The sequence below is a fragment of the Oreochromis aureus genome, linkage group 13 (genome assembly GCF_013358895.1).
Source record: "Oreochromis aureus strain Israel breed Guangdong linkage group 13, ZZ_aureus, whole genome shotgun sequence".
Classification (NCBI taxonomy): domain Eukaryota; kingdom Metazoa; phylum Chordata; class Actinopteri; order Cichliformes; family Cichlidae; genus Oreochromis; species Oreochromis aureus.
This window is the reverse complement of record NC_052954.1, coordinates 32,343,476-32,363,999: the sequence shown is the minus strand read 5'-3', so window position 1 is coordinate 32,363,999 and position 20,524 is coordinate 32,343,476. Positions and strand designations below refer to the sequence as shown.

The following is a 20,524-nucleotide window of genomic DNA, read 5'->3' as shown; positions in this document are numbered from 1 at the left end:
GGAACACGAGAAGCTGGAGAAATACCAAGGGCTCAGAGAAGAGCTCGAGAGGATGTGGAGGGTGAAGGTAACGGTGGTCCCCGTGGTAATCGGAGCACTAGGTGCGGTGACTCCCAAGCTAGGCGAGTGGCTCCAGCAGATCCCGGGAACAACATCGGAGATCTCTGTCCAGAAGAGCGCAGTCCTGGGAACAGCTAAGATACTGCACAGGACCCTCAAGCTCCCAGGCCTCTGGTAGAGGACCCGAGCTTGAAGGATAAACCGCCCGCAGGGGCGAGATGGGTGTTTATATACATACACACACACACACACACACACACACACACACACACACAGTATTTTAAGAGTATTTTAGAGTACACAATGTTCCCTCTAAGCTGCGCACGTGCGCAGATGCGCACTGCTGGCACGGTATATATATATATATATATATATATATATAGATAGAGGTAAAGACTGTTAAACTCTGATGTTATCAACCATCTGAAACAAGTTAGTTGGCTAACCTCCCTCCGTGCTACTTTGATCTTGCCCTCTAGCCTCCTTCTCCATGGAGGGTACTGCCCCTTGTGGCAGATAGATAGAGGTAAAGACTGTTAAACTGATGTTATCAACCATCTGAAACAAGTACTCAATTCACTGGTATAAAACATTAATGGGAAGATAGATTACAAGAAAAAATGGATTAAAATGAATGTTTTTATGCGTTTAATATGAACTACTAATTTGGTCGTTAACAATTTAAAGAACAAAAAAAGCTTAAATCAGAAGTATCATAGATAAATTGCTTACTTTTCCTTTTAGTTTCATGTGGCCACTTTGTTGGGTTTAAGAAACAGCACAGTTGGAAAGACGAGTTATTGTAAATTAAACTTAACCTTTGGCCACATCCTCTATGTTAAAAATCAACCATCTACTCTGCACTGTGAGTGTGACCTCATGTCAGTGGGGTGGGGTGTAACGTAGACTACCACAACTTCCCTGTTCAAGACAAACTCATCATATTACAGATTTTACACTGCGGTTCAACTGAAAGCAGCTCTCAGGTCAGTGAAGGCAATGTTTACAATTAATGTTGTTATTTGTAGTTGAAGAGGAGCATAAATGTGATGAAACAGCCTCATGAGTAGGACAGTCAGTGTTATGCGATTGTACTCATTTCTATAGTGTTTGCAGTTTTTACTTCTGTATAAATGCAGTGAATGGAAATGTGTGTATTGTAAATGCGCTAACTATACCTGATTCTGTTCAGATTGGGTGAGTTCAGTTTTATTTATATAGTGGCACTTCACACTGGTTGCCTTAAAGTGCTTCATATAGTCAGATAAACTCTATTAGAAAGAAACCCCAACAGTCACATATTACTTGACAGAGACATGATGACACATCAGAAATTAGTTTTTATAAATTTGATACAAAGAAGCTTCCATAAATAAGTTAGTTGTTTGATCCTGGAGACAGGAGGAGCCTGCTGCATAACTGTTTTTCACTTTGATTTTCAGGGTGTCTTTGAATTCTGCCCTCTGTGGGTTTATCATTTTCATTTGGGTCAAATGCAGAGAAAAACAAGTAATTTCTCCACGGGGATCAATAAAGTATACATTATTATTATTATTTCAATCAAAGATGTGGAATGCTATTTTTTTTTTTCCCATCGGTGTCCAGTGTGTTATCAAAGTGCTTCTTAAATCTTTTGCACAGTGTCAGTGAGTTTCCCAACATTAAAAGAAAATCATTTTCACCACCTGCTATTTCATGGGGTTCTTTTTGTTTGTTTTTCTGTTTTTTGTGCAAAGTCAGTCGAAGATTCTTTCAGAACTCCAGCACACAAAAATGAGAGAGATGCGCAACGTGCTGATATGGATCTTGATCTGCATTTTCCTTTCCATGACCGTACTGTTCTTCTGGTGTGTGTGCCGTGAGGTATGTAAATATGTCAAATCTCTTTATAGAATAGAATAGAATTGAATGCCTTTATTGTCACTATACAGATGTACAATGAAATACACAGCATCTCCTACTCAGTACAAATATGTAGGTAGGTGTGTGTGTGTGTGTGTGTGTGTGTGTGTGTGTGTGTGTGTGTGTGTGGCGGGGGAGATGGGGGGTGTACAGTTTCTGCAGCACTATGTACATGTAGACAGTGTTTACAGGAAATATATATATGAAATCTGCAAATATACAGTCGGGTTAAAAAAAAGGAAATAACATATTTAGTATATACAGTTTGGGTTAACTTACAGTGGTGGTTTATAGAGGGAATCCTTGGAATGGGGTGTGGAACTGTGTTCATTGGTGGATGTGTGAGTTCAGGGTGGTTATGGCTTTTGGGAAGAAACTGTTCTCGAGTCTGTGGGTCTTTGTGCTGATGCACCTGTAGCACTTCCCTGAGGGAAGCAGGTTGAAAAGGTTAAAATGAGGGTGGGAGCTGTCTTTGATGATGTTTGTCTCTCTGTTGACGCAGCGGGAGGAATAAATGTCCATCAGTCACTCTGTCATGACTGCCCATCCAGATGTAGTACCTGGCAAGGTGCTCAGAGCATGTGCCTACCAGCTAGGGTTGCCAACTCCCTGAAAAATAAATAAGGGACACCTCGTAGCCGGCGACGGGCGACCCAGTGATCTTCAACTTCCCAGTGTGGTGAATTTTGTAGCTCTTTTTTTTTGTGTGTGAAATTATTTTTTTAACCATTTGATTTGAATTTGATTTAAGTAGATGCATATTCTTTGTGATATCAAAAATGATCATTTAGCCATTTATTTGTAGCGCAAAATGACAACATTAACACAATAAAACAGGTCTCTTTCTTAAACAGAAGCCTGTCATGCTTAACTTTTAAGAATATAAGTAAATCTTTCTTTAAAAGAACTCTGTCCTGCTTAACTTAGAATTATATAAATTAATAGAAAACAATAGAACGAAAAACATTCTTGTAACAGTGCACATTTAGTGCATTTAGTGCAATTGGCTTCAGTTGAGGTATTATTTCAGCTTTTCTAATGCTAATCAGCTGCTCCCGTTTGTAAACCCGCTTGTTCCCATGATTACGCATCATAACTCATCATCATTATTCATCTATGTATTACTTTTATGTATTAGTCATTTATTTGTTGTAATCATCTATCCTTGCAGTTGTTTATTACACAAAATAAATTATATTATCACACTTCTGGCCACATCGCGCTGATATTCACATCTGGATGGGCAGTCATGACAGAGTCAACATGTCTGTATTATATATACAGGGTTTTTTGGTCATAAAAGCTTTTTGTTTTTTTCTGTAATTTGTCACTCATCTGTGTCGCTCCTGCAGAAAAAGGAAAACACTGACACCTACTGTTCACTGTTTGTAACTGCTTCTGGTAATCTTCCAGTCTATTCTGCCTCTGACCTTCTAAATACTGGAGATCGAATTTTACCTACTTATTGTAGTTGAAATAAAAATATTAACTCTCTCCCAGTGATGACAGTTTAGCACTGTCACTTCACAGCAAGAATGTGTTGGGTAACTCATATCAGCCTGGGTTCAAATCTCCCTTTGTTCTCCCTGTTTCTGTTGGACATTCATGTGGGAATAATTTGATATTCTAAATTAGCCATAGTGGAAAATTCACCTTTAATTTATGGTGTATATAAATTAATCTACACCTGCAATATGTGCAATATGTCATATTTCTTACTGCATTAATATGTTTTCAATTATTAATATTTCCTGCAGGGTCAACGATATCAGGTTCCTTTCATCTATTACACAAACCTCATCATCTGCGTTCTAATCCATCACAGCATGACGTTCTTTTGGGAGATGATAATGCATGATATCATTGCATGTTTCTTTTACTATTTTGCTGTGACGGCCAGTCTTTACTTCAAATCCTGCATTGCTCTGGAAAGGTACCTCTCTGTCTTTCACTGTGTTTGTACTTTCATGTCTCTGAACATTATCTTTTACTCTGAAGCATCATTTGTTTCTCTTTTGTGTTGCAGGTATTGTTTCATCGCCTGCCCACTGTTGGACTGCCTCAGACAAACTAAGGGTTCTGTACTGGTCTGTGTTCTGGTCTGGGTCCTTTGTAGTGTTAGTGTTGCTCTTGCTGTATTTTTATATGAATTTGTACGTTTAATTATTTATGCCGCCCTCCCTGCCCCCCTGTTCATCTTCTGTCTCGCTGGGACACTTAAAGCTCTGCCTGCTGCCACCTCAGTGCCCACTGAAGAAAAACGAAGAACCGTAGGAACCTTGGTTCTGTTGCTGCTTAATTACTTTCTCATAAACCTTCCTGCAGTCATTCTGTTAACTTTGAACTTTGAGACACACTTCCCTGTAAAAACTATTGATTTTATCATTATGATCTTGTTTCTTTTTAGTTCATTGTTGGACTTCATTCTGTGTATTTTCATGTGTAAAGGACCCATTGACAGGCTGCTGGTACGTCTGTGCTGCTGCAGTATGGAGAGCAACAACACAGGAGATGTGACTGATGTTAGCACAGACAGGTCAGATCATGTAGTCAGAGATGAAGGGAAAGAGGAAACAGGGTCACATGATGGGAGAGATGGTGAGGAAGTAGCAAGAGTGAGATAAGTGAACACCATCCTTTCCAAATATTTTTTAGCTGTCCCCTCAGACTGTCAATCACCTAAGTTTTAAACGAAAATGTACAAATTATTTTGTAATTTCTTCTAAATAGCATGAAGGTGGTGCAGTGATTATGTCACCTCACAACAGGAGATATGGTGACTTTTATTACATTTTTTTCCTGTCCTGTCCGACAGTGTAGCAATCAGAATTGTTGTCTGAAGGAGAAAAAGAACTAAACTGTCATGAACCGGGCCGCACGGCCATGACAAAAAACCCAGACGTGGATAGGAATGTCTTCCAAGCGATATTTTTTAAATAAATAAAACAGAAAAGAAAATGCACTGTCAAAAAACACAAACTGTGGTGTGTGTAGTCAGTACCATCAGTAGTGTAAGCGAGTGGATGGGCGGAGCATGTGCATGTAATTCTGTTAAAAGCAAAGTTCAAAGCCCCCCAAAAAACTCTGCCCTAAAGGATTTTTATATAGAGTCCTGGCACACTGGCCCAGGTGTTGCCAGTGACACTGATTATAGACGGGAACACCGCCTCTCCAACGCCTGCAAATGAGACACGCGCAAGGCAAAAGGAAGGCAGGGTGCAGTGGGTCGCCACACGAACAGATTTACATTCACAAGTGGAGCATTACGGCCTTTGCTATAGTGGTTCACTTGATAGTCATATTTTATTAAAACTGTATTAGGGATTTTTATTTTAGGTTATTATTATTATTATTATTATAATGGATTGGATTTATATAGTGCTTTACAATACCACTATTCATTCACTCTCACATTCACACACTGATTGAGGCTACAGTTGTAGCCACAGCTGCCCTGGGGCAGACTGACAGAAGCGAGGCTGCCATTATAACCAAAAGAGACAAGGGCCTGCAGACCAAAACATGCAGTTCGATATATTTGTGATGATAAACTGCCTGTAGGCGTGAAGACTGTCCAGGATGTCATATGACAGCTGGGATAAACTCCAGTCACCACCAAGAAAAGATTGATGGAATTTCATCTGAAGACATCTTAAACTCAAATATTAATCATCTAAAGAGCTCTTGAAACATTTTTATTTTGTATCATTGCAGTCATTAATTTATATAAATATCATATTCAGTTTTTATCCTGAAGGACACTTTAAGTGTTGCACAAATTGAATTTTCAGTTGCAGTAGAATTTGAATTTCCTCTGATCTATTCAGTTATGTAATGTATTATTAATAATATTGTTGTTAAATGTTGACATGGTTGTGTTTAGGTTGTGGTTTTTAAAGGTTCAAAAAAGTTTTTGGTGTTTTGTAAGCTGGTTAAATTTCTTTGAAGCTGCATTGGTGAAACTAAAAAAATATCTTGAAAAGAAAACAATTCGATTTTTTAACTTTTTGCACTTACAAGAATTTAATCTAAAGACCAACAGACCATCATTTCCCTGGTTTCATAAAGATGTCAGACAGCATAAAAATCAATAAGAAGATGACTAATCTGTTGGTGTGATCAGTGACTGCAGGAAAACCTACACTGATGCATTTATGGTGTCAGTTGATGGGCTGACTGTATCCTAAGACTTTAAACTATCAGCCCGTTACAGAACAAGTAGTGTCTTGTGTCTGTTTAGGATCCTAGTCATGTAGAGTGTTTTATGTAATTAATAAAACTTCTAATTTCTAAATTTAACTTGAAGCCAATGAAGGGAAACAAGAAAACTCGTGTGAGCAGAGGGTAGTTTTTGTTAGTAGTCTAGCTTCGTAATAAGAGAACATTTATACTCCTGTGCTAAATCTACATCAGTATACCTTACCTGCAAATCCCTCTGAAATGCTGTGATGAATCCTTTGGTCTTAACCTGACATGCATGTTTGTTTACCCTTCAAAACTATCAGCATAAAATAGAATAGAACAAACCTTTATTATCCCACGGATAAGAAATTTCAGTGTTGCACAGCTCTTATAGCAAGGGGAATATAAAATATAAAATGTAAAAGGAAGGTGGTCCTATATACATTCACAACTGGCGCTCATATATACAGAAATATGTATAGAAAAAATAAAGACATCACATATTTGCAAAAGTGCTCTAACGTTTTCCGAGATGCCTGTTACCCACCAGCTGGTCAAGCCTTGACCAGCGTTTTCAAACCCCCCGCAACAGGAGAGGGAGGGAGGGGGAGAGCATGAGAGAAGAAGAGGCAGCTGACAGCGTAAAGACACAGAATAACTCCAGCTTTGTCTTTTTTTTATTCCAGCTGAAGTACGGGACAAATCGCTTCCTTTTCACCTCAATAAGGATGTATTGTCAATGGTCCAGCCCAGAATCTATCATGACCACTTGGCAAATCCACCACCTTTCATTGTTTATACCACTGCAAAAACAAACAAAAAGAAGAAAAATCACCATTGGCCCACTGGGCATTTGCCCGGCCAGCTGGCCAGTCCAGCTGTGCGGTCAGGTGTGTATATGGATAATAACAAACAATGAAATACATTTTAGCAATGAATTTTCTTCACTCAAATTTAGCTTTTCTTTGTTCGAAATAAATTTCTCCTCAAAATGCAACACTTGTACCTGCAATTTTTCTTTTTTTTTTACGTGCGCTCAGAATAGTGGTACAGAATTAACGCCATAGTATTTTAATGTTCAGTTTTATAAACTGAGCTTTAAAACGAGTAGTGATGATTAAAACTGAGAGAGGCCGACGGTGATCATCGCCTTTTTTAGGGGCTTGTTCAGAATAAATACAACAAAATACAAAAGATTAAAACATGTTAAAAACACAACAGCCTTAATAGATGCAGAGCAGTTTTGAAGGTTCATCACGTCATCACAGAAAGATTGGATATCCCACCTGCTGTGAATGTTTTAATGCAGTACAGCTGTTATTATTATATCACTTGTCACATCCTGTTAATGACATTTAAAATAAATAACATTCATATAAGAAGTAATTGTGTAAACTGTATTTGGTGTTAAATAGGCCTATACTACTGTATTTTAATGTCGGTCATAAGGGTGGTACTTCAAGAGCCATATATGTTATGAGGTGGTACTCATTGTGAAAAGTTTGAGAACCGCTGCTCCACTGGACAGGAGACGCGGGACAGAGGAGATTGATTGACAATGTTCTACAGCCAATCAGGACGCAGAACACAATGTGCTGTAAAGAGAAAAAATATGCACACAAATCGATAAACCGAGCCCACGAAAGGTGAATCGTGTTATAGCGAGGGGCTTTCTATTGTGCATCTGTTGATGAGCAGTTTGAGCGGAGTTGGGCTGTCTATAGCCTCCTTAGGAAGTAAAGGTGTTGTTGTGCCTTAACAGCAGGTCTGTAGGTATTGTCATCTCTTTGAGTGGCTGAGCCAGAGCCCTGAATTAAACTTGATTAAATATCTCTGGAGAGATCTGAACATTGCTGTGCCCTCACACTAGGTTCGACATGACGGAGCTTTCAATTAAATTTTCAGTCCAGTTTTATTTATATTGCACCAAATCACAACAGCAGTAGGCTCAAGGTGTTTAATAGACTCTAGCAAGCACTTGGTGACAATGGGGTGGAAAACCCTGTTATAAAATTCCTATATAACAGAAAAAACTATATTAGCAGAACCAGGCTCAGGAACGGGCAGTGGCTGTCTACATCTGCAGTCTCATCCCTCGTCATGTACATGTCTTTGTATTCTTTCTCTTATCCCCCAGTCTGTCACGTATCCATGTCTGCTATGTCCCAGTGTCCCTCTGTTCCTTGTTTCGTCATCCTCTGATGGTCTGTGTTCTTCCTCAAGAGTGTTTCCCGTGTTCAGGATTATTTACTCTCGACCAGGATTCCTGGCACTTTCAGAGGGGCCAGCAATAAATCTGTTTTTTGCTTTTTCAATTCAACCTTTTGTGCTTTTGGAGTCCTGAGTTTGGTTCCCAAACTTGCTCGTCACTAAGGAATTAAGGACACATTAGGTAACGAGAGGATGGCAATAGGTGGGAACTGTTGGTGGAACAAGCTGGAGACAGCCACAGTTACATAAGTGAGGAAAATGAAAGAGCAAAACACAAAGATGAGACTTGGACAGAGTGGACATGAAGGGAACAAAGAGAACTATGACACAGAACTCTGGAATGAAAGCTTCAGTCCACCTTTTTATAAGAACAGGGACCAGAAACCATTTTTGTAGACATAATGTTCAGAATCAAGAGTAATTTATTCTCTCCAAACTGGGAAATTGTTTTGTTACAGACCCTGTTCTTTGATTCAAACTTTGAAAGTTTGATTCTAGTAGTAGCCTTATAGCAATATTCCTGTTATGGTCCAGAGTCTGTGGACTTGGTGTTTATGCTTGAGTGTTTTAATATTCTGTGGTTTTGTTCATGTTGGGTTGTTTGTGATTATCCCTAGTGTTTTGTGTCCTCTCTGCTCTTCTGTTCCATGTTTCAAGTTCCTATGTTCTGTCTCCCCAGTCTGTGTTAAGTTTGCGTGTTTAAAGGTTTCGTGGTGTGTTTCCTGTTTTTTTTTGAAGGTTTGTTTCTCTTGTCAATGTTTCTAGTTTTGCTTCCAGTTTTCCCGTTATGTCCTATTAATCCCAGCCTTGTCTCCCTCCTGTCTCCCATTCCCCGATTGCCCTGTGTGTATTTAAGCCCTGTGTTTTCTCATGTGGATTGCTGGTTCGTCTGTGTTCTTTCCCTGCGCCTCAAAGATTAAATGATACTGGAAAGGTACTTACTATCATACCACTAGCCTCTGAACTCATCATTTATGAAAACTTGATGTCTCCATCTAGTGTACCTTTAATGAATATGTTTGTAAGAATAAAAAGCATACATGAAGGTCATGTAAAATGTATTGGACAAGGATCATGTTATAATGTGTCACATTGTCAGTACAGAAAACTAAGCCAAATTTCTTTACAGGATTTCAGATCTCTGTATCTTCTCTTAACATGTGACCATGCATGTAGATAGTAAAAGATGTATTCAAATTATTGTTTGTAGCTGACACAAATATTTACTTGTTGTTCAGGTGGAATCTAAAGGAGCTACTGGATGTGGTCAAGTCACAAATGTGCAAAATGAATAAAAAAAAAAAAAATGGGTTTGACAGAAACAAAGTATCATAAAAGTAAAACTAAAATTATGTAGGGATTGTAAAAGATTCTTGAATCAAATTCAGAAATTGTAAAAGAAATTGTGCAGATATGTATATATGCTGTGGACATTTAAAGAAATAAATGTTTTGAAGATGATGAAATAAGCCAAAAAATATCATAAAACATATACATGACATTTCCATCAACTGTTTACACACTATGTGTTTGCATTCCTCTGTGTGTTTGTGTGCACATAGTCCATCTTTATTTTTAAATTTCTCTGCATCTGTCCCATCACATGTTCCCTTTTTCATTCTCACTTTGTTTTTGCCAACACAAGCCCACCTGTGTCTGCTAAAATCAGTTAAACTGGTGATCTGCTGCTGACATCTGCTGCAGTGATGTTCATACTGCAGCAGCACAGACATGAGAGCAAACTGTCAACAGGCCCTTTCTGCATGAAACAAAATAGCATCAAGTCCACAAAAGGACTGAGCAGGATCATGGCCAAACTTACATTTCTGACAAAAGATAACAGAATTACTGCAGGTAAGACCAACACAAAGTAATTCAGGTGCAACAGAAACAAAGTTCCTATAATTCTTCGTTTTTCCTCAGCAGGAACTGAGGTGGCAGCAGGCAGAGCTTTGAGGGTCCCAGCTAAACAAAGAATGAACAGAGGGGCAGGGTAGAAGGTAAAAAAATAGATGCGTTCAACTTGGTGTAGTAATATTGCAAGAGGGATGGTGATAACACACATGGTCCAGACCAGAACAGAGACCAAAATAGAACCTTTAGTTTTTCTTATGAAGTTCAGCATTGGACAGGTGATGAAAAAATACCTGCAACACAAGACAGACAGTATACTGATTGATGCCGTAGATAATAGTTTGACTGTAAGGACGCTTCACATCACAATAAAATGTAGTATACTTGCATTGAAAGACATATGAAAGATAAATACCTTTCCAGAACAATGCAGGTTTTGAAGTTGAGACTAGTTGTAACACCGAAGAAGAAAAACACTCCACAGACACCGGTGGGCTGATGATGGTCTTCTAGTTTAGCCAGCCAAAGAATTGGAGCACAGAGCTGGATTAGATTGGAAACCAGGAGGTATATATAATAGGGGGCAGGGCCTGGATCCCTTCGTCTCTGCAGAAAATATGAGATTTACAATAATAAGCCATTTTTTATATAACTCTATATATTGCTTTACTGTATTCAGTGTCTAGTGTCTCTGCAAAGGAAAGCGGGCCAAGAGTGTTTTTTACCTTGATAAATGAAATTATTGTTCCAAATACTTTTTTATTTCCCCCTTCCTACTCATTAATGAGGACATATAACTAAACACTATATAAGGTTTAAGGATTTAAAGATTACTGTCCAGGGCTTTGTGCAGCATGCAGGAATGGAGGACCCAAAATGCAGACTCCAGGAGGCAAACTGTAAACTCAAAAAAAACTGCTTTCTTGCTGAACACCTTAAAAACCAACACTATCTAAACTGGGAATACAAATAAACTAAAATAGACAGGCAGGCTAGCAGACAGAACGCACAGTGGAACTAAATAACAGAAACCTTAAATCAAAGAATATCGATAACCAAATCATAACCACTGGCTCTCCAGACCTTTAAAACTAAATCGAGAATGTGCTAGGTAGGTTCTTTTATTTTCAACAAAGCCAACTGAGTCCATTAACAGATTAAATGCCACGTTGAGGCAGTCATTTTTAGCATCTACATCAATGGTGGGCAGCTCCAGGCCTCAATAGCCAGTGTCCTGCATCAAGATGTGTTCTTGATCCAACACAGCTGATTTAAATAGATAAATTACCTCCTGAACATGTCCTGACATTCTCCAGAGCCCTGGTAATGAACTAATCATTTGATTCAGGTGTGTTGACCCAAGGTGATATCTAAAACGTGCAGGATACCGGCCCTTGAGGCTTGCAGTTGCCCAGCCCTGATCTACATAAATGTTAAAATTGTCCACAATAAAATAATTATTGTGGGTGATTGACTGCAACTCTGGATAGAATCAGAGCTCATGAGGCTGCACCGGCTACAGGGACCTAGCTAAATATGGGCTGTGAAGCCAGGTCTCCAGTAATCCGGGCCTCCAGATCTGCAAACACTAGTATCATTGTCGCTAAAGGAGGCCAAGGAGTAACCAAACATCTTACACCATGAGCAGGAAAGAGAGGGAAGGACAGCTGAAGAGCACATGTTGCTAGTGAGTTGGCTACAAGCTCAGCTAAGCTAAAGAACCCATAAAGACGCAGTGAGTGAATACTGTGAATATAATACATGAGTGAATCAACAGAGCATGCTTAGCTAAAGCACATAAAGACTGGACTATGAAATGAGACATTATCAAAGTTTTTAATTAAACAGACAAGTTACACAAAACCACAACTGTGTGTTGCAACAGGAACAGGAAGTGCCACCCCAAGGAGAAAGCCAGCGATGCAGATGCAAACAGTTTTCTTTTCCCAAAGACAACCTTGTCTGATTTTATTGTCATTCTAGGTCTGCTAGACTTTGTAGTATTAAATCTTCAAATACTGAGAGATGGACGTAATTACATACATACCGCACAGCACATACAATAGATGATCAGTATGGTCAAAGGAAGGCAGACACAGACGTCAATCCACATTACCACTTCAACAGGCTCCATCTGTGTTCGCGCTTCAGTGATGAAGATGCTATAAATAAATTGTCCATCATTTATCTTATAAAATAGGCACAAAGTTAGTACTGCTCTTGAGCAGAGGTGAAATTAGAGATACAAATGTCTTGATGCATGCTCAATCATCCAGGTAAGAGAATCCCAAAAAGCTGATTCTGTTCATCTGGACGTAACGTTCTTAGTGGGAGAAGCATTTCATCACTCATCCAAGTGACTTCACCATGAATAGACACAAATGTTTTGAGAATGGTTTATTAAACCAAAAGTTAATCATTAGAGTTGAATGTTAGCCATCTTTATTATCTATTACACGCTTAAGTAGAGGATAAAATAAACCTTAATTGTATCTTCTTAGATCAAACATTGCATCAAAACAATTTCTAGTGAGATGAAAATACCAGTTACTGATATTCCTCTGGCAGAGGCCGAGTGTGTGCGTTTGCAAAAAAGGACTCAAACGCAGACCAGAAACAGAACATGACGTGGATCAACAAAAAAAAAAAAAAAAAAAAAAACAACAACAACAACAACAACAACAACAACAACAACAACAACAACAAGCTGTTTATTAAGCCTAGCAAAAAAGGTGCAAATAAAGGGCATGGGTGAAACTAAACAATAACCTAAACTGGGTGAACTAAAACTAAAACATGGAAAAAAACAAAACAAAACAAAAAACCTTAAACATGGTGAACTGACATGGATACTTGAAGACGTGACGTGGACGAGCAGTTTATTAAGGGCTGGCAAAGGTAAAACTAAACAAACTAAACTGGGTGAACTAAGATTAACACATAGAAAAACCTTACAGATGAAACCTGGCATGGAAAAACCTGGATGCATGACATGAACACAGCAAACGATCTGACAAGGAATGACTGACAACACACGGACTAAATACACACAGGAGGCTAATGAGGGAAGCGGCAACACACGGGGAAACAGCTGACACACATGAACATCACGATGTCACAAGGGGAGCGTAAAACTAAAAACATTGAACATAGGAACACACGACCCCTTCAAAATAAAACAGGAAACATAATGAGACGCAGACATGACAACATGAACTTGACAACATAAGACACACAGACATGAAACACATGAAGGGCAAGGGAGACTTCACAGGGGTTGAAAACACAAGGGGAAACTAATAAGTAAATGAACTTAGTTAAGCTAATGAACTTAAACAACCATAACATCAAAATAAATGAAAACTCAAAACGGTGGGTCAAAAGACCCAGGAGCGTGACAGTTCCTTCATTTCACTAGGATATCTGATGACACAGACTTGTCCTGATTATAAAACACTTTCCTTATTAATGTTTTCCTCTTCAAATAGAAAATATGCATATGAAAGGAAAAAAATCACATTTACTTGCCTCAGGACCGCTTCTAGTTGAACCACTGTATACAATCTGCTAGAGTCTGTTTTGAACAAGGAAGCTGGGGCAACATACTTTACACTCCACCCTCCACTTACATACATTTACTTTCAGACTGGAGCGACATTTATCTTTAAAGAACAGACAGTTTTTTATTTTCAGGGTCTAGTGCCCTTTATTCATGTTTAAAACTATTTCCAAGAGCCCTGGATCCAGCCTTGAGCTGGCCTCTGTCTCCTAAAACAGAGCAGTAAATTAACTATGAGGATGTTTTTATAATATAATTATAATGATACAAAAACAAATATTCAAAAAATGGTTCCTAATACTTTCCATAAAATACACATCATATTGTATTTAATAAGACGTGCAACTATCAACTGAGACAATAAGGAATGTGTTTACTGAGGTCGAATAGGGTCAAACTACGTCATAATACCAGGTCGTAAAGGAATTTATTCATGATCAGACTTCTCTTTGAAACCAGGAAAGTCATCCCCTGTTGACCCTTACATAGAATACAAGTTAATTTACTTTCATATTAGTTAGACATTTCAAAGCCATAAACTCCTTCTATCTTTTATATACACTCAGTCACAGTGTTCAGTGCTGCAATGGGCCAGTTTGTTCTGAGCTAAGTGCTCTCAAAGCAAAATGGAATTTTTTTAAAAAGGAAACTTTTATTTAGGTGAAGTAGAAGAATTCTATGAAACTTCAGAAACAGGGAGTAAACAGCAGAATTTAAAAGTAGAAAGCCTTCCAGACACACAAGGCACCACAAACAAAAACTGACAGAAGACAAATGACGAGTATGACTATTTCCGAGTTTCACCGAACACCGAACTTGGGAGTGATGTAATTCCTGAGTTTAAAGTTCTTTTACATCTCAGTAGTTATGTCAAAAAAAGTAAGAGACAAGGTAGAGCTATTCAGGTCTCACTAGAAATACAACATAGTACTTTTCTTTATGCACTTAAAAATATAGCTGCAACACATCCATGAATGGAGCCTGCTGGTACTCCGTGTGGCTTATTTAACAAATCACAAATACAGAACAGGGCAGCATAGATTAAACAAAATTACAGTTTTACTGTTATTTATATTGGATTGTTAACTCAGGGGGGCTGGGGCTGCTCCGACTTACCGAGTATAAAATCCAAATAGAAGAGGCCTTCCAGATTCAAACTCAGATTGGGAACTCAGAAATTTGGACTTTTGACTCATGCAGGAACACACCATAAAGATGCAGAGAAAAGTCCTTAGGGTAGAGGAGAGACATGTGGGCAATAAGACACAGCTGAGACAAATTATCTTCTTTGACAACTAGACAGGGGGAAGTGAGACTTAAGGCAGGGCACAAAAGACAAATGAGTATCAATATAAGACATGAAGCAACAGAATAGTAAAGGTCCTAACATAGAAATGAAGATTTTGCAAGAAAATTACAAGAGTATACTAAAATATGCAACAAAAACATGAAGATTTAAATCTAACTGTAATCACTAACCGAAAGGGGAGGCAAGTCGTCCCCCTTGTCCCCAGATTCTGCATTTTCACAACATTGCTTGGAGCAGGAACTATCTGGATCACACAGGAAACACAGAGGCACCAAACAGGACTCTGTTTTCAATAACAAATATGATGGCATTAAAGTCTATAGAAAGGTACTGACCTTTCAGGTATAATTCTTTATTTAACTCCACACAAAAGGCAAACCATAGTATAATTGACTCATGCATCATATTCACATTTTTAAAATGAATGTTTTTGTAAATAACGGGTTTTGAACTAGCAAAGCTGCTACAAGTGTAGTTAAACTTTCAGTTTAGATCACCACAGCCTCTCACTTTTTCTCAGAAAAGGATTACTCACTGGGGCTTTCGACTACTTCAACCACTAAAGACTAAATTTACTCGTGGTTTATTACTTACCACAAGTATTTCTATTTCTAACACATACAGCTGAGTGGAAATTTACTTCTCTCTAAAGGGTTGAGGGATAAAAGAAAAAACATCTCAATTGCTAAATATTCAAAAGCATGGACACCACTGCACAGAGGAATAGATAAATATATCCTGCTGATGTTTAGCAATAGTCAGAGTTTAGTTGGAAACACATCATGGTTTTGGTGTAAAACAAACAAACAAAAAAATACATTAATTCATCCAGCCTTGTCCTGTAGCCTTGTATTGTTTGAGTTTTCAGTACGGGAAAGTACCACAAATGTGCAAACATGTCTGCATGGGCTAGCAACTAACCCTGAAATGAACATAAATTCTCCATGTTCCCCAACAGTCCAGGACACAGCACCTTCTTCCTGTATTTATTTTTGTTGCTCATGCTGCAGATGCATCTGGCCAATAAGTAGACTGAACCATCTCACATGGTTTGTTGTTAGCTTTTTGGTTAGCTTGGTGTCACTTAGAATTTTATCTTTGTGAAAAAAGCTACAAGTTTACAAGTGTCAACTGATTTGGACCAGAGTCAATAAACTTAGTCTGTAAAAAGGCCAATAAATCATGTCATTGTTAGGCAAGGCAAGTCAAGTTTATTTATATAGCACAATTCAACAACAAGGTGATTCAAAGTGCTTTACAGAGACATTAAAAACAAAAACAAATAAAAGGCATGATTTAAAATTGATTAAAACAAACAAACAAACAAAACAGTATATAAAATCAAAAATTAGAACAGTAGATAAAATCATCAGTTAAAATGTAAGTTTTGAAATTAAGCTTAAAAGTGCGGATTTGGTGCTTTATTCAAATGCAGCTGAGAATAAGTGAGTCTTCAACCTGGATTTAAATAAACTGAGTGTTTCAGCTGCTCTGAGGCTTTCTGGGAGTTTGTTCCATATGGAGCATAAAACCTGAATGCAGCTTCTCCGTGTCTGGTTCTGACTCTGGGAACTGATAAAAGACCGGATCCAGATGACCTGAAGGATCTGGAAGGTTCATACTGGGTCAGGAGGTCACTGATGTATTTTGGTCCTAAACCATTCAGAGCTACTACATCAATATGTTGTATACAATCAATAATAGGGGTTGGGTCTATCCAGTAGACATAAGATTTTACAAAAGCAAAGGTAAAATTTAAATCTTAAACTTTATAACAAAATTCATTTATAATTCTAATGTTTAACTATGCAAAAAATTACCACACACATAATTTGTCAATGCAAATAGCTAAACTTGACTGGCTACCTACCTGGACTTACCGTTAACAACGGTAAAAACAGTAATAATAATAATAATATTTATATTTATAACAAGGTGCAATAATAATTAATGTGCAATAATAACAGTAATACAAATACACTTCTTCTTCTTCTTCTTTTTAACTAAGTTATTATACTGTGTTGTGTTGTTTGTGTTGCGTTGTGATGTGTCGTATCGTGTCATGTTGTGTTGTGTTACATGGTTGGTTGTTGCCGACGTAGGACAGTTTTCCAATTTCATTGTACTAGTGTACTATGTATGACTGTGCAATGACAATAAAGAGTTATCTTATCTTATCTTAATTTGATTCTTGTATATTTTATATTCATGTTTCATGACACGTGCAATAAGATTAAGTGCAATACTCTTTATCTGACAAAGTTGTATTTTTACTCAGTTGTATATAGCATTTGTATTCTATTTTTATCCTATTGTATATATTATTTTATTCTATTGTATATAGTCCTTCCATCTTCATCCGCTTTATCTGGGGCCGGGTCGTGGGAGCAGCAGCCTAAGCAGAGAAGCCCAAACCTCCCTCTCCCCAGCCACCTCCTTCAGCTTATCCGGGGGAACACCAAGGCGTTCCCAGGCCAGCTGAGAGATTTAGTCTCTCCAGCATGTCCTGGGTCTGCCTCCTGGTGGGACATGCCCGGAACACCTCACCCGGGAGGCACCCAGGCATCCTTGTCAGATGCCCGAACCATTTCATGTGGAGGAGCAGCGGCTCTACTCTGAGCCCCTTCTCTGGCCGAACTTCTCACCCTATCTCTAAGGGAGAGGCCAGCCACCCGTCAGAGGTAGCTCATTTCCGCCGCTTGTATCCACGATCTTGTTCTTTCGGTCAGCCATAGGTGAGGGTAGGGCTTGTATATAGTATCCATCCATCCATCCATTCACTTCCACTTATCCTTTTCAGGGTCGCGGGGGGCGCTGGAGTCTATCCCAGCTGTCATAGGGCGAGAGGCGGGGTACACCCTGGACAGGTTGCCAGTCTGTCGCAGGGCCAACACACAGGGACAGACAACCACTCACATTCACTCGCACACTCACACCTATGGGCAGTTAGGATTCCCCACAAACTGCATGTCTTTGGACTGTGGGAGGAAGCCGGAGTACCCGGAGAGAACCCACGCAAACATGGGGAGAACATGCAACACTCCACACAGAAAGACCCCGGCCTGATCGTGGAATTGAACTCAGGACCTTCTTGCTGTGCGGCAACAGTGCTAACCAACATGCTTGCATATAGTATTTTATTTTATTCTATTCTGTACAGTTGTGTACGGTGTCTTATTCCTATTGTATTCCAGTGTTCTCTAATTTTTGCTATATAACTTTGCACTGTCCACTTTCTGCTGTAACAAAACAAATTTCCCACGTGTGGGACTAATAAAGGTTATCTTATTTTATCATCATCATTTCTTTCTTGGCTCTTGACGGAGGCAGTCACACTTTCTCCTTCTCCCTTATCTTTCCTGCTTGGCTTCTCAAGTCTTTTGTTTAGTCTCGCTTATTCTCTAACCCTAAGAGAGTCTCCCAGACTTGTTCTCTAAAAACCTAAAGAAGAACTAACCTAAAGATCAACTGGTCTCATAACGGAATTGACACCTTCCTGGGCTTGGGAGAGCCCAGTCCTTGAGTGGCACCTTTAACAGACTGAACAAGACTAAAAGAGTTCACTAAGTCCAGAAAGTTCTTGGCCAGGGGCTTCCCTGGGCAGCAGACGTGTATATTAAAATCACCATGCATAAGGATCTGGTCAATTCAATTCAAATTCTTTATTGTCCAAAAAGGTGAAATTAGTTTAGCAGCAGACATAAAAGTAAACAAAACCACTCCTACTCACTCCTACTCTCGTCTGGATTATTTTTTGATCAGCAGCTCACTGCTGAGTGACATTTCAGACACTGAGATTCATCCTATAGCTGTCAGCGATCATGCTCCTGTATCTTTAACACTAATGCAGAAGAATAATACCACACCAAGTAAAAACTGGAGATTTAATACATCGCTGCTCAAAGATGAAGAGTTTATCAAATACTTTAAAAAAGAATGGACTTCATATTTAGACTTTAATGACATTCCTGGAACATCAGCATCTGTCCTCTGGGAAGCAGGGAAAGCCGTGATGAGAGGTAAAATAATCTCTTTCTCATCACATAAGAAGAAAGAAGAAAACAAAAATATTCAAGAACTGGAAAAAAACATCAAATCCTTAGAAAAAGCCTATGTATCACACCAAGATCAAGAAATATTAAACAATTTACGCAAAACAAAACTAGAATTAAATGAAATTATTAATAAAAAGACTAAATTCTTAGTACAAAGACTTCGCCTGCAAAATTATGAACATGGTAACAAATCCGGACAATTTCTTGCTAACCAGTTAAAAATCAATAAAGAAAAAACAACTATATGTGCTGTTAAAGATTTATCTGGGAATACAATATATGATCTTAAAAAAATAAACAAAATTTTTAGGGATTTCTATGAAACTTTATATACACCATGTGGGGAATAGAAATATTTTATTGCTATTATTTGCTGCTATTTTATAATCATCATTACCATTTCATGTGATGTTGCATTCAGATGCATTCAGATGTTCAAATATATTGGTATTATATTAGTCTTTATTACATGTCCAAAGAAGAACCATTTTAAAGGGTTGAGTTGAATCTATAATTTAAAAGTTATTAATGCTTTTATGATCTCTGTGTAGAGGGCAGAGACAGGAAAATACTCTCTGTGCCAAAATGAGACAGGAAACGAAACGCGTCTGCAGAGCATGTTTTGCAGAAGTGAAACCGAAAGCAGAGCGAGTGCAAGCCAAAGAGCCAAAGAGTTAGTATGCATTTATCTTTGATTTAAGCTTTTAGTAGAGGCTTTTGATCAAAACATTAATTCAGTAGAGTACACCTATAGGGATCACTGATAGGGGAAAGTTCAAGTTGCTTAAGTTAAGGTCAACTAAGGTTCAGAAAAGCAGATGCAGTACAGACAGACAAATAGTGAGAGGTCATGACACGCACGCAGTACACAACATGCACGCCCTTGCACGTGTACGCACTCACACACACACCAGAACAGATCTATTTTGGTAGGGCAGAAATGCAGAAGTGTGTCAAGTACTTAGAGGAAGTGCACCCGACGAGCGACAGCGAAGAGGGGAAGCACCGACCAAGACAATGTTTTTAGAGCAATGTTAAAGGTCATGGAACATTTTGTGGTTTGGATTGACGTAAGCTGTACTATTGTCTATTTTTGTAAAAGAGGGGGGCTTTGTTATTGTACCCATATAAAACCTTGTCTCATGATTGTAAGTTCAGTTCAACACTGATTGGGTTGTTGAACTCACACATGTGTTCATTAAAATGCCGTCTAAATTGCACACGCCTGGATCTGTGGTTTTTATGGATTCTTCTCTCAATATTGAACCCTTAACATTTGGGGCTCGTTCCGTGAGAGAGAGGGAATAATGTTGGGGTTTTGGTGAGATCCGGGGTCCGTGGTAATTGGACGGGCAGACGGTAATCAGTGGTGAAAGTGAGCAGGCATTCCCG

The 20,524-nt window shown here is 38.6% G+C and overlaps 2 protein-coding genes across 4 annotated transcripts; one reads left to right on the top strand and one right to left on the bottom strand.

Moving 5' to 3' along the window:
* The first annotated feature begins 283 nt into the window (after window positions 1–283).
* Window positions 284–5,915, top strand: LOC120443371. Of its 3 annotated transcripts, none has more exons than XR_005615392.1 (4): window positions 284–1,923; window positions 2,465–2,636; window positions 3,720–3,895; window positions 3,989–5,915. XR_005615392.1 is itself a non-coding variant. In XM_039621972.1 (3 exons), the coding sequence occupies exons 1-3, from the start codon at window positions 1,756–1,758 to the stop codon at window positions 4,584–4,586; spliced, it is 942 nt and encodes a 313-aa protein (XP_039477906.1). In that variant the 5' UTR covers window positions 296–1,755; the 3' UTR covers window positions 4,587–5,915. The 3 variants fall into 3 exon arrangements, 1 of the variants encoding a protein (XP_039477906.1); XR_005615391.1 differs by having other exon boundaries at window positions 2,465–2,641; XM_039621972.1 differs by lacking the exon at window positions 2,465–2,636 and having other exon boundaries at window positions 296–1,923.
* A 4,339-nt stretch (window positions 5,916–10,254) lies between these two features.
* On the bottom strand, window positions 10,255–15,310 carry LOC120443293. The gene is made up of 6 exons (XM_039621620.1): window positions 15,248–15,310; window positions 14,885–14,998; window positions 12,257–12,371; window positions 10,625–10,815; window positions 10,430–10,502; window positions 10,255–10,320 (listed from the first exon to the last, which is right to left on the bottom strand). Exons 1-6 carry the CDS (start codon window positions 15,289–15,291, stop codon window positions 10,255–10,257), a joined length of 603 nt encoding a protein of 200 aa, XP_039477554.1. The 5' UTR covers window positions 15,292–15,310.
* Between the last annotated feature and the right edge of the window lie 5,214 nt (window positions 15,311–20,524).